Below are 12,330 nucleotides of genomic sequence, written 5' to 3'. Positions count from 1 at the left end.
CATGCACGCACACACACACGCCCACAACAGCTTCACGTCCGCCCGGTAACCTAACCTCATGACACTGCTACAAATGCAATGTTTTACTAGTATTAAACCAAGAATACATACTGAACTGTGTTTATCTACTAGTGTGTGTAAGTGAGTGGGTGTGTGTGTGTGTGTGTGTATCATACACTGATAACCACAGCATAACAGCCTCAATTCAAGAGCACTTGCTTCAAAAGGTCTGATACACACTCACAGCCGAGATTATCACGTCGAGGAGCCACTAAATAATTGAAAATTGTCACTCCATCGAGCAGTAAATGGAGAGAAAGAGGGAAAAGTGTCGAGTTTCACCCAGATCCAGACACTTTCCACCAACCGCCGACAATCTGCAGCAAATATCATTAAAGAGATTATGTTTTAAATCAGGTTTCTCATTTTATATACATGCCTAATCCACTTGACCAATAACCTGTTAATTAATGCTGGGACTGTTTTTTAGCATTAATCCAAACCAAGACACTTGAAGCTGATTGTGGCAGTTTCTCCTGCCACACGTTGCCCAAGTGGCGTTTTCAGGGACCTCTGGCACAGAGACACAGAAGACGGGGGGGTTGTAAACACCAGTTTACTGTGGAGAGTGGGCCAGATGGAATTAGCCCAGGAGCAGATAGAACATGTCATGACACGGGCTCCTATCCTGAGTGTGTGCGGGGATGGGGGTTTTACCTGCTGCTCCTTCGACCAACCAACGGGCAACAGGTATGCGGCCACCCTGATCCCAATCACCTGGTCAGGTGTGGCTGCTCCCTACACCATCCCCACACCGCATACCCCCGACACCAAACTGAGGCCAGGGAGAATTCCTGGCTGAACCACCACACCAACCCCACGCCACACTGGTGTTTGTCAAATCGATTTTGTCAGTATTGTGACCCACTTTTGGCTTGGGAGCCCCCATGTGTGACCCACTGTTCACAAGGGTCTTCCACCTTCTGCTGGCCACAGACCACCAAACGGCCTCTGGTCTAAGAGAAGGGTATTCTCTTAGAATCTCAGTGTATTTTAAATAATATGCTAACAGAAAATGTGAATTAATTTATCTTCCATGCACTAATTTGAAGCTAATATAGAGGAGACTCCATCAATAGAACACATATGATTAAATACTGAATTAGAAATAATTTATATTTATGAGAGTTTTGATTTTTAGAGCAAATTCATTGTCCCCCTACAATACCTCCAAGAAGCAAGTTAAATAGATTTAAACAGGTTTTCATTTGTATGTTTGTATTTTTCGTATTGCAGGTTTTCATTTGTTTTCTTCAGACTTATAACCATATATGTTTTCTGTTCTTTTACAGATCGGAAAAGCATTGTGGGTAATCACACTATTTCATTTTAGGAAATAAATGATGAGTGGTTCCAATCTAAAATCTTAAACAGGAGAAACTCACGCACATTGCAGAGGAGGATGAGGGGGAGGAGTAGGAGGAGGGGCGGTGGGTGGGGTGGTTGGCACTCACCTCTTGTTGATCGGCTTCTCCTGCTTCTCATACGGTTTGACGAACCATTTGCCGAGGCGCACGAAGCCGCGGTTCATGAGGCAACGCTCCAGGAGGTTGTGGATGGCTTTGAAGAGCAGCGTGCGGCACTCGTACGACAGACCGTTCTCCCACACGCCCTCATCCTCGGCTGGAGGGGGAGAAAGAGAGTATTACTTTTATTTTATAGGAGCCATTTTGATGGCTCCTATAAAAAATAACATGAACCTTGGTTAAATTAAATTGCAATTCAATAACTATGTATTGTAAAGATTCCTTGTTTACAAGACAATAACAACCGCTTCAAAGCACTGCAGCGTTATACTGTATATTGTACTTCTTTTTTGAAAGTATTTGTGGATTATCAAAGTATTTGTCGAAACACTCAGTGGCAATCGATACCGAATAAACCTCAGTAGTTCGTCTGTACTACGAGCACATTTTTGTCATTGAGCCAAAAATGATACTCAAGGTTTGTACCGTGACAGTAAATGTGTATTTGTAGTTTACTTTTTGTAATGAGATTCTTTTATAGAGCTATGCACGAACATTGTGTTTACGCAGTGGTTCTCAACCTATTACGGGGTGTGTACCCACAGGTGTTTCAGCTTGACACAATGGAGAATTTTTATTGTTACATAATTTTCATTTAATTGTTGATATCTTGATGCCACAAATGAATACGCAAACAAAATAACGCAGATAAATAACAGAATAACAATCTTTTCCTTTGAAGGACTAAATGAATTTTTCCCCTTGGCTTGACACCATTGCCCCAGTCTTAAAAGCTTTTCTAGGAAGGCAGATGCAGCTGTTACACCATAAACAATGAAGATATTCTGAAAAAAAGAAGAAAAAGAAAATCCTGAAGGTTGATCATATCATAGGATAGGCGGCAGGCGGGGGAGCGTGACAAAGCGTGTCCTCGTTACTAGGTGCCGAGTAACGGTGACACCTGAGCACCGCGGGGAAGTGAGAATGCATGTTTCCTGGAATGCAAAGCAGGCAGTCGTATCGAAGTGGCTCGTCAGGGGACCAGGTCTGTCGGTGCATGAAGCTCTTTAATGCCACTGACTCCTGCTGCCACTCCAACTTGTGGGTCACAGAGTCCACAACGGGCCCGAAAAGGCCGACACCTCCAGGAGCCCGGTCTTCTCCTTCTGAGACAGGTTCAGCCACAGGTGGCGGTGCCGGACGGTTTGTGAGTCGCACTCCCCACCTGGCTCTTCTCCTTCTTCTTACCCCTCCTCAGCCACCTGCACCTCGGAGCCCCACTGGGCTGCGTGGAAGTCCCGCAACTCCTGGTGCGCGGCCATCTCCTCCTGATCCCCCTTGCGCAGATGCTGAGGGAGCTCAAGGGAGGCGGGGTAGCGCGGCCTTGAAACAAAGCCCGAGGATGGGAGAGCCAATTCCTCCTCTTCGCCCTCCACCAAGACGTCGTCGGCCTTTCGGCACTACGGGGACGACTGGGGAGGGTAATGAACCTGACCTCCAGCGTCAGATTTGAGCAGTCGAGACAGAAGAACGGGTCCGACAGCGCTGCCTCCACGTGTCGAGGCCGAGACAGCGGACGCACAACGGGTGGGGATCCCTGCGGGTCATGTGCGCGCTGCATCCCACACGTCTTCAAGTCCGCAGCCGACATAATAATTCTTTCATTTCCGAAAAGAGGGCTTGCTTCCAACAGCGGAGAGCTGAATAAGCAAAGAGGACATATGGCAGGCAGTATGTACCCAGTGTGTACATACCGTGGCGGACCATATGACATGTGTCCGAGTGGCCCAATCACAGCCCGTCAGGGCCAAGTTGCGACTTGGTTGGTTTAAAGGGGCTTTCAGCTTTATTCAGTGAAGCTGTCTGGAGACAGCTTAAGGCGTAGTAAGAACTCTCGTTGTTCATTCGTGAAACCAGGGTTGTAGCACGACCCAAACGTTATTTTGCATTACAGTAATTATCATGACTGTAAATTCACGGTAACTCGAGTATTATTTTTTTTCGATGGTAAAGATTTGAGGCCAAATTTAAATGGGATCACAATGTGTGTGTGTGTGTGTGTGTGTGTGTGTGTGTGTGTGTGTGTGTGTGTGTACTTATGCATGAACATGTATGAAGTTATGATCAGTTGCGTTTTGCAGTGCGATTACTGCGACTCTGCGCTGTCCAGGCTAGAGTGTCACAATTACTATATAATCGCCTGAGCATAGTTATTTGAGCTGACTGCGATGATTTCATTAATCATTACATTCTATCGTCATCTTACAAATTTGAGGGGAATCTTTAACCAATGATAGAAATGTTGCAATAGATAGAATGTGAATCAGGTCTATCGGTTGATTTAGGGAAAATTAACTGTCATTAACTGAAGATTAACTGTTCTAATAATGAATGTCAAAAAATGCCTCTTTTTCATTCATCACATAAGATGAGCAACAAAGAAAATTTAATTGTTAACATTATTTATATAACTAGCGATGCACAGATACCATTTTCCGCACACTGAGTACGAGTACTCACTTTTGGGCACTTGGCGATACCGAGTACCAATACGAGTACTTGAAGTACCTCCAAACAGCCAACATTTTGTTTCTTTCACTCTCTTTTTTGAGCGTCAAATACAAAACTAATGGCGTTTTTCTCCATCCAGTAAATGAAAAAAAGTTAGAGATGTAACGTGTAGCGCAATGATGACGCAGTGATGCAATGACGCCGTTACGATTCTTTGTGACCAATCAGCAGTCTGCAATGTATTCACGTGAATTTTGGTATCGCCTCAGCTTGCTTGGAACCTCGATGGAGGTGATAGCAAAAAGGTACCAGGTACTATATTCACCATATTCCCGATGGAAAACCAAAAAAGAGTCGAAATGAATTGGGCAAGTACCATGCGATGGATAAGTGACATACGTGACATTAAGTTGGTATTGGGTAAGAATATTGGAGCATTTTTACGAGATTACGATTTTGTACGAGTACACGAGCACAGTATCGGGCCTGACACGGACTGCATCACTGTTGATAACAATTGCTCGCCAACTAAGACCCCGTTTACCCCTGGCATCAACATGCGTCTTTGTTGATCCGATCACAAGTGGACAGCTCTAATGCCAGGTGTAAACGCACCCAATGCGTGCTCAATGTAATTCGCTCGGACCATATTCCAGGGTGGTGTGGGCGGCATATGGCCACATTCTTTTAGCAGTGTAAACGCAATTGTGTCGTGGGCCACATTGGAGGACCCGCTACTCAACTGACCTCCTCCGCGTACTGCCAGAGTACGCGCTCATTTTCGTGCCATTGAAAAGATTGAGAAAGTTTCCCCGATCGCGAGTGGTTGCTCGAGACGCATGTGGAAACGCATTCTAATGTCAGGTGTGAACAGACGTATTTAGAGCTGTCCACTTGGGATCCGATCACCCCGATCATGACATTAACATGCGTCACAAGACGCATGTTAATGCTGGTCCAGGTTGTTTTTTTTGTTGTCCTTTTTCTAATAATATGGATTGTTGTTCTGTCCTGGATGCTAATCTCATTAATAGGCCCTGCTCAGTCTCATCGTACCTAAGCTCCTTTCAGTCGCCATCCAAGCAAACGTCGTTCTGTGAATCTATACCTGCTCTTGGCTGCGGCGAGGTCAACACTGGCCGTGTGTCCACAGCGCATTGTCTCAAATTGTCAAGGGAAGGAATCGTCTTCTTGTTGTTGTGGGAGATGAAGAGCATATGTTCTTAGTTTTAATGACCAATTGCTACTTCTGAAATATAAAAAAAAAAATTTAAATCTAAATAGGGGGCTGCAATGATCAACCTATGATCTGAAAGCTATTTGTCGCCCGTTCGTTCGTAGTCGTTAATCTTCCTTGAGTCATGCAGATCTTGTTTCTCAAATTGTATAAATCGTGACGTGATTTTATAAATGTAAAAAATCCTGCTTTCCTCCTCAGTTTTTATCCAAATCGAAAAAATGGGGATGCGGTTAGTAATTTAACTTCAAGCGTTAGCAGCACCATGGCAACTAGTGATAAAAGAAAAAAAAACTATAAATAGAGAGTCAATAATGGAGAGCAGCAGGTGAAGACAGAGACCACTCAAATGGAAGTTTTGAGGAGGAGGGTTTTGCCATCTAGAAAGCTGACAAAATGGCTGTAGTCACTTGTTAACAAAGAGGGCAAATGAGTGTGATGAAACGGGTTTATTTCAGTGTGAAGGCATGTCTTCTTGGATAATCATTCATACGTCACCCCCCCGCACCCAATGTACCATTCTAACAAGCACTTTCATTTTGAACTTCTGTCAGAGAAATCTGTGACTGTGACCGTGGAATCAATTTATTGCAGAAGATACACATTAAATAGCTTAAGAAAATGCAAAAAAAAAAAACACTATTGAAGTCAGGCTTTATAATGAAAAAAAAAAGGCACACAGAGATCCACGATAAAACCTGCTTTCAAACACCATGAAACGCTCCCAGTCACAGCAAGGTGAGAACCACCTCACATTAGCTACAACACAAATAACCCGAGGCTCTGTGCAGAGGGAACGTTAGTGCCGTTAGGAGAGGAGAGCAAGACAAATAAGATCAGAGCTACTGGAAACAACGGGGAGAGAAGTGGGAAAATAGGCAATTGTTCCACTAAAAATAAACAAAGACACCAGCGCGGTGTCCCACAATTAACTATTTTACTTATGGCGAGCAAAAAATGAAGTCTTATTTCTCTTATAAAAGAGGGGAGGATAATTCTGCTCATTCCTATTGTCTCACACAGTTTTTTACAAAGGCTGGAGATGCGATGTGATGTGTAGAAAATTTTCCCGAACTGCTGGCTCGATGCCCCAGGCTGATTCAGACATGACAGCCAGAATAGGGATCCCGGCAGGGGACAACGTGGGTGTGAGCAAAGATCAATGCTGTATCAATTCTCCCAATATCAAAAGCTATTTTTAATTTAAGGATGATGATCTTACTGAGGAAAATTGCTGTTTGTGGCATTGTGTTCAGGTTTTCATCCTCAGAAGTTTGAAATCCTCAGTAGTTTGTTTGATGCTCGAATTGAGTTGAATGGACCCAGGGGGTGTATTCCAAAAAACAGAATATGTTTTGTATTAATGCATGGTACCTTTGTGTATATTGAGTGGTTCTTTGAACGCATCAGAACTTGTAATTGATTGAATCGCAGGATTAATACTATTGCAGTTTTGAATTGGGACCAGTGAAACATGTTCCTTTGTATCGCCAAATACATACCAGCACAGAGCCTTAACGGAAAGCAAACTGAGATTAAAAATATATGAAAAAAAGGAGACGCTGGATTTTGGAGAAGATGAAAATATCTTCAGGAAATCTATACTCAGTCAAAACTTCAGATTCCTCGTGTTTGCTTTGAATGATAGTTCTTCAGTAACACTAAGAAGAAACACAGACACAAACACACACACATATATATACACATATACACATATAAACACACACACACGCACACACGCACACTAGGGCTGCACGATGATGGCTAAAATGATAATCAGGATTATTTTGCTCAATATTGTGATCACATTTTTTATCACTATTATTCATCCATTTTGGGGAACAACGATTTTATTGCACTTTGTAAATTAACAGAAAATTGCCTTCACTATGTATTTTAACTAACTAATGTATTTTATAAACAAATATTTGAATGAAAATAGTTCTTTCTTCACATGAATTCAGTCTTCTTAAGGCTATACATTATATATAAATTACATTTTACAAAAAAAGAATGCCACCACATGCCACCAATTAAAAATTATTTATGCCAAACAAATCCCAAACACCTGCAGCCCCCACCCTCCCACACCCCCAAGGAATTCCCTACAATTTGACATTCTGCGACAATTATTTTACGTTTAATATTTATTCAAGGATGATAAAACAGGCAAGTGTTGAGCAGTGGCGTATGTATAAATGGAGACTCCAATACGCACTCCGCTGCGCGTGCCCATTTCCTGTGTGTGTGTGCTCCACGGAGCTTGCAGCGGTCTCCCGCTGGCGCACGGATTCTCGGATTACTTACTTTGCCACATGGAAAATTGCGATCAAAAACCAAGGTCAAATTGCACTCTGCTGAAAACCTTTCACGGGCCTGTTTGCGCTGGCATTTCATTAGCGCAATATATTTTTGAAAGAAAACAAAAAATCGTCCCCGGCCACGATCAATTCATTGCAGGGACCAATATCGACACGGCGACTCATGTACGATTAATTGTGCAGCCCTGTTTCACACATCTGCTTTAAACACATCCATGGCGATCCCATCTGCTTTTCCCCGCGGAGCTTGCATCTTGCTCCACACTCCACACCTCCGACTTCTCCTCTCTTCTTTAACGCTCCTCAGTCGATCCCTCTAGTGCACTACAGTGACACTACAGTGACACTACAACGACAAAACACCCATACTACCATGACACTACAGTGTCTCCAGTTTCGTGGGATGGACCCCCGCCCCTACCAACCCAACCATAGCTCACTGCTGAGATACACAGTGGAACAGAAATACACTCAAATCAAAACAACGTCGGGTTGCAGATGAGACCTGGCATTTACACTCGCGAGTGACTCGATGGGACGAGCGCCGTTCCATGTGTTTAAACACTGTATTTGCCGTCTCTTTTAATCCTTATGCTTTTATTGTCCGTTAAGTTGAATTTTAATTCATTAATTGATGCTGCACTTCACAAGTTACTACAAACAGTTTTAGACCCTTTTGTTAGCCAAATCCCGAGGGATTTATTTGTTAGAGGATCCGAATATACAAACAAATGCAAACATATACAACAAAATCAGAAATTGTTGTCTCAAGTAACCACCCAAACTGCTTCGTTTGTAGATCTGTTGTATAAAAGCGACATTGCACACGGGGGGGTCGCGCCGTTATACAGCAGGTCAGAACAGCCTCACCTGTGATTCCGCTTAAATTACCCTCCATGATATGTTTTCACCCTCAGCGAAGTTGAAAAAACAATGTTACACACTTGTGTCACTATAAGTCCTCAGGGAGGCCCATTAGGAACATTCTTTACAGGATAAAGACAGGAACTAAAGACTGGGCCTCACAATGTTACTCTGAGGGCAAAAGAATATGTCATTCAGCAGCAGCCGCTGCAGGCATTCCACCACAGCAGCAGCGGCTGGAAAACTCTAGACATTCAACCTGAAGCACAACATCTGCTTGCATTATTAATTGGCGATGAAGGTGATCGTAACAGTATTTATTATAACCCCTGAGTGACTTCCAAAGTACAAGGAGGGTCAGACACACAGCAGCTAGAATGATTCCATTGGGACCAGTGGACACCTGGAGCTTTGCTGGGTTTAAGTGTGCTGCTCAGGGGCCCTCCAGCAGGAGGCAGGTGCCAGGTTTCAACCTGCGCTCCTAAACTCAGGAGATGACCTCTTTGGCCACAGTGGACGGCCCTTAATGCCGTATCCTCTTGTTGTTAGCTCAGAATTAGTGCCACACGCACATGGGAGCAGTCCCCCCAGAAAATGTATTTAAATTCAACCAACCGTCGCAATATTTGGGAATGCTCGGAATTCTACAAATTTGCAGTAACTTTTCTACATTAAATGGCCAAATCAACAGACCACTTGTTGCCAATCCCCGGGTCGACGGAGCCAAAGTCACCGGCAGCTTTGGTACATCATCATACAGATATTTGATGCATACTGTATTTGTTCTCTTTTAATTGAATTGATTCATAGTCCATCTGCTTTGGCAGTGTACATGTACATTTCGGATGCCAATAAAGCACTTTTGAATTTAATTTAATTGACAGAGACAGAAAGGGAAGGAGAGGCAGAGACGGTCAGAGAAAAAAGACAGTGAAGTAGAGAGAGAGAGAAAAAGAGAGAGAGAGAGAGAGAGAGAGAGAGAGAAAGAGAGAGAGAGAGAGAGAGAGAGAGAGAGAGAGATAGAGAGAGCAGAGAGTGTGATGAGTGGCCTGGTTCAGGCTCAGATTTATGGGCTCAGCTGATCACTGCGATACTTTCATCTGTCTGTCTGCGCGTAGCGAGGCCCAGATGGGCTGACCTTTAGACAAGCTCTTACTCTGTCCCACAGCAACATCCACTTCAAAAGCGCTCTCTCTCTCTCTCTCACTCTCTCCCCTGACTCTGAAACACAAAGCTTGTGAAAACCTAGTAACACCAGTTACGAGTCCCGCATGATTAGGAAGGAGAAGGGCCCAGCCTCTCTGGGACCCCATGAAAGAGAGGACGTGTTATTTGGTCTTTCTTTTTAAAAGGAGGGTCCCGCGAGTCGCAGGGGTCTTTTGCATATACTGTAAGCCGGTAAGGGCTGTGAGTTTAATGCCCCGTGATCGCCAGCGCTCTGGGGACACTACAGAGGGCTTCCTCCTTCTCTCTTCACTTCCTATTTCCTCCCACTCTCCCTTATCTGCAAGGAGAGCGAGGAAGAGAGGGAGAGAGAAAGAGAACCCGTGGTGGTCTGTAAAGTCTCCATTACTAATTAATGAATACATCCTGAGTAGGGAGAGAGAGAGAGAGAGAGAGAGAGAGAGAGAGAGAGAGAGAGAGAGAGAAAGCGAGAGAGAGAGAGAGAGGGGATGGGCAAGAGAGTTTTAAAAACACTTATTATTATTATTATTTAATACATGTAGTATCTACTGATTCCAGTGGCACAAGCACAAAAACTGCAAGAAAATTCAACAAACAAAGCAATAAATGAATAAATACATAATGTCAATAATGTCAAATAGCAATGATAATACTAATAAATACATGTAAAAAAAATGAAAAACATTATAAACCACACAAACACAAACTGTTAAAAAAACACCCATTTATAACACCACAGCAATGAATCAACCCAACACAGTAAAAGGTCACATTTCCCTCTTAAACAGAGCAAGTTTGTCCTTGCAGCAGCACTGTTTGCTTGAAATCCTGCACCTCACTCATTAGTTTGTAAAACCTAAAACCAGCCCACACCCTGGCCCTCACTAGTGCAACAAACAATTGGACAACCTTCTTGATTTAGAGAGAGGGAGGGAGAAAGGCAGAGTGAAAAAGGGAGGAGGAAAGAAAGAGAGAAACCAAAAAATTAAGAGAGAAAGACGGCGAAAGAGAGACTGCACGCCCTTGGGCCAGAGCTGCACGCATGGCCGCATCCCTTCCTGCGCTGTGCCAGGCAACGGAGATCAGAGAGAGGTGAGAGAGAGAGAGAGAGAGAGAGAGAGAGAGAGAGAGAGAGTGAGAGAGAGAGAGAGAGAGAGAGAGAGAGAGTGAGAGAGAGAGGGGAGGGCACCAGATTAGCCCAAGAAAATGGATCCCTAAGCACAAAAGCCATCAAGCCATCAAGCAATGGGACTTATCTGATCTATCACTCTGGTTTTCATCCTCCTCATTTCATGCCTGAAAGTTGGAAGCAGCGATGAAAAACATAGGGAATAAATGAAAGAAAAAAAAAAACGGAGCAGCGTCAGAGCCCGAGCCAAGGTTAACAGGGTGCGTCAGGCTAATTACCGATACACATCCACGAGCCAGGCTCAAGCCACGACCAGGGAAAAGGAAAATATTAATACTTTGGTCCGTCAAACAAACCTCCAGCGAGTCCTGTGCTATTTTCTCCCTCTCTCATTCTTTCCAGTCTCTCGCTCAATCTCTCTCTCTCTCTCTCTCTCTCTCTCTCTCTTTCAGTCCCTCACTCAGTCCCTCTCGTAATCTGTTCGGGAAGAAACCTTTAACCCCAGAGATTGACCTGCGCCCCCGGACTTCGATGCCAAAATGGGATGGGGGTGGAGGGCGGGACGGTGGGTGTTCGAGGTGAGATAATAACAGCCCTTTATCTTTCGGTACAGTACGTGTAAATCCCCTGGATCTGCAATGTTATATTTTCTGAGGGGAGGAGGATGTAAGAGGGGGCAAAGTTTGCATTGAGAATTTGCATGAGAATACGCTCGACATCACACGGGGGATGGGGAGGAAGCCGGTGAGGGTGGCGTTCCAATGGCCCCACGCATCCGCCCGGCCAGGGATAGCCGGTCTTTATTAAAGTGTCTCGGTCTGTGAGGCTGCTTGTCCAGCCGGCAGTGTTAAGTGGGGGCTGGGTGAGGGTGTTGAAAACCCCCCCCCACACGCTCTGCCATTATCCTTCGAGTTCCTTCAATGGTGATTAAGTGTGAGATGCTAAAAGATCCCTCAAGTTCTCTGCCCTTCATGACTGGTTCTCTCTCCCTCTCTCCCTGGAGAGAAGGGATTAGTGGCACGCTGGTACACAGAAATGGCACTTACACAAAATTAAAAGACTTTCACAAGCTGCTAATCTAATGAGGATGTGTGTGTGTTTGTGTGTGTGTGTGTGTGTGTGTGTGTGTGTGTGTGTGTGTGTGTGTGTGTGTGTGTGTGTGCGCGTCCGAGGAAGTTATTCGTTTCATGTCCACCCGACACGAAAGGAAAACCTCCAATTTCCATGTTCACCACCGACATTGCACCGAAGAAATAAAAATAAGAGGCTGAAACTCTCACGATATAAAAAAATACTGGGGGATAAAGGGAGGAAAAATAATAAATAAATCACGACAAAAAACATCTGACAAAGGGCCAGACCTTTTTTTTTTTCAGTCAGTTAGTTCCAAGTAGAATCTGTAAGTTTCAGGTTTTGCGTTCCACCTTAAACCGAACCGGTTAGAACCAAATGAAACACCGACTAATAATGTTCCATGTAGGGCAGTGTGATATGACAATATGTATCTTTCGGATGGTATAAAAATGTCTACTGATAGATATTATGCTCCATTGGCTC

General features: G+C 44.1%; 1 protein-coding gene across 1 annotated transcript in view; it reads right to left on the bottom strand.

Annotated features, from left to right (window-relative positions):
• The window catches only part of med13a (mediator complex subunit 13a), an 88,867-nt gene that overhangs the window by 57,559 nt on the left and 18,978 nt on the right, over positions 1-12,330 (bottom strand). The window contains exon 3 of the mRNA XM_080014321.1: positions 1,515-1,683. Within this exon, the coding sequence (XP_079870447.1) occupies positions 1,515-1,683 (169 nt within the window). The remainder of the gene's footprint in view (positions 1-1,514; positions 1,684-12,330) is intronic.

Source organism: Zeus faber (genome assembly GCF_960531495.2).
Source record: "Zeus faber genome assembly, chromosome: 14".
NCBI lineage: Eukaryota > Metazoa > Chordata > Actinopteri > Zeiformes > Zeidae > Zeus > Zeus faber.
The sequence above is the reverse complement of the archived record's forward strand: the minus strand, read 5'-3'. Positions and strand labels throughout refer to the sequence as shown.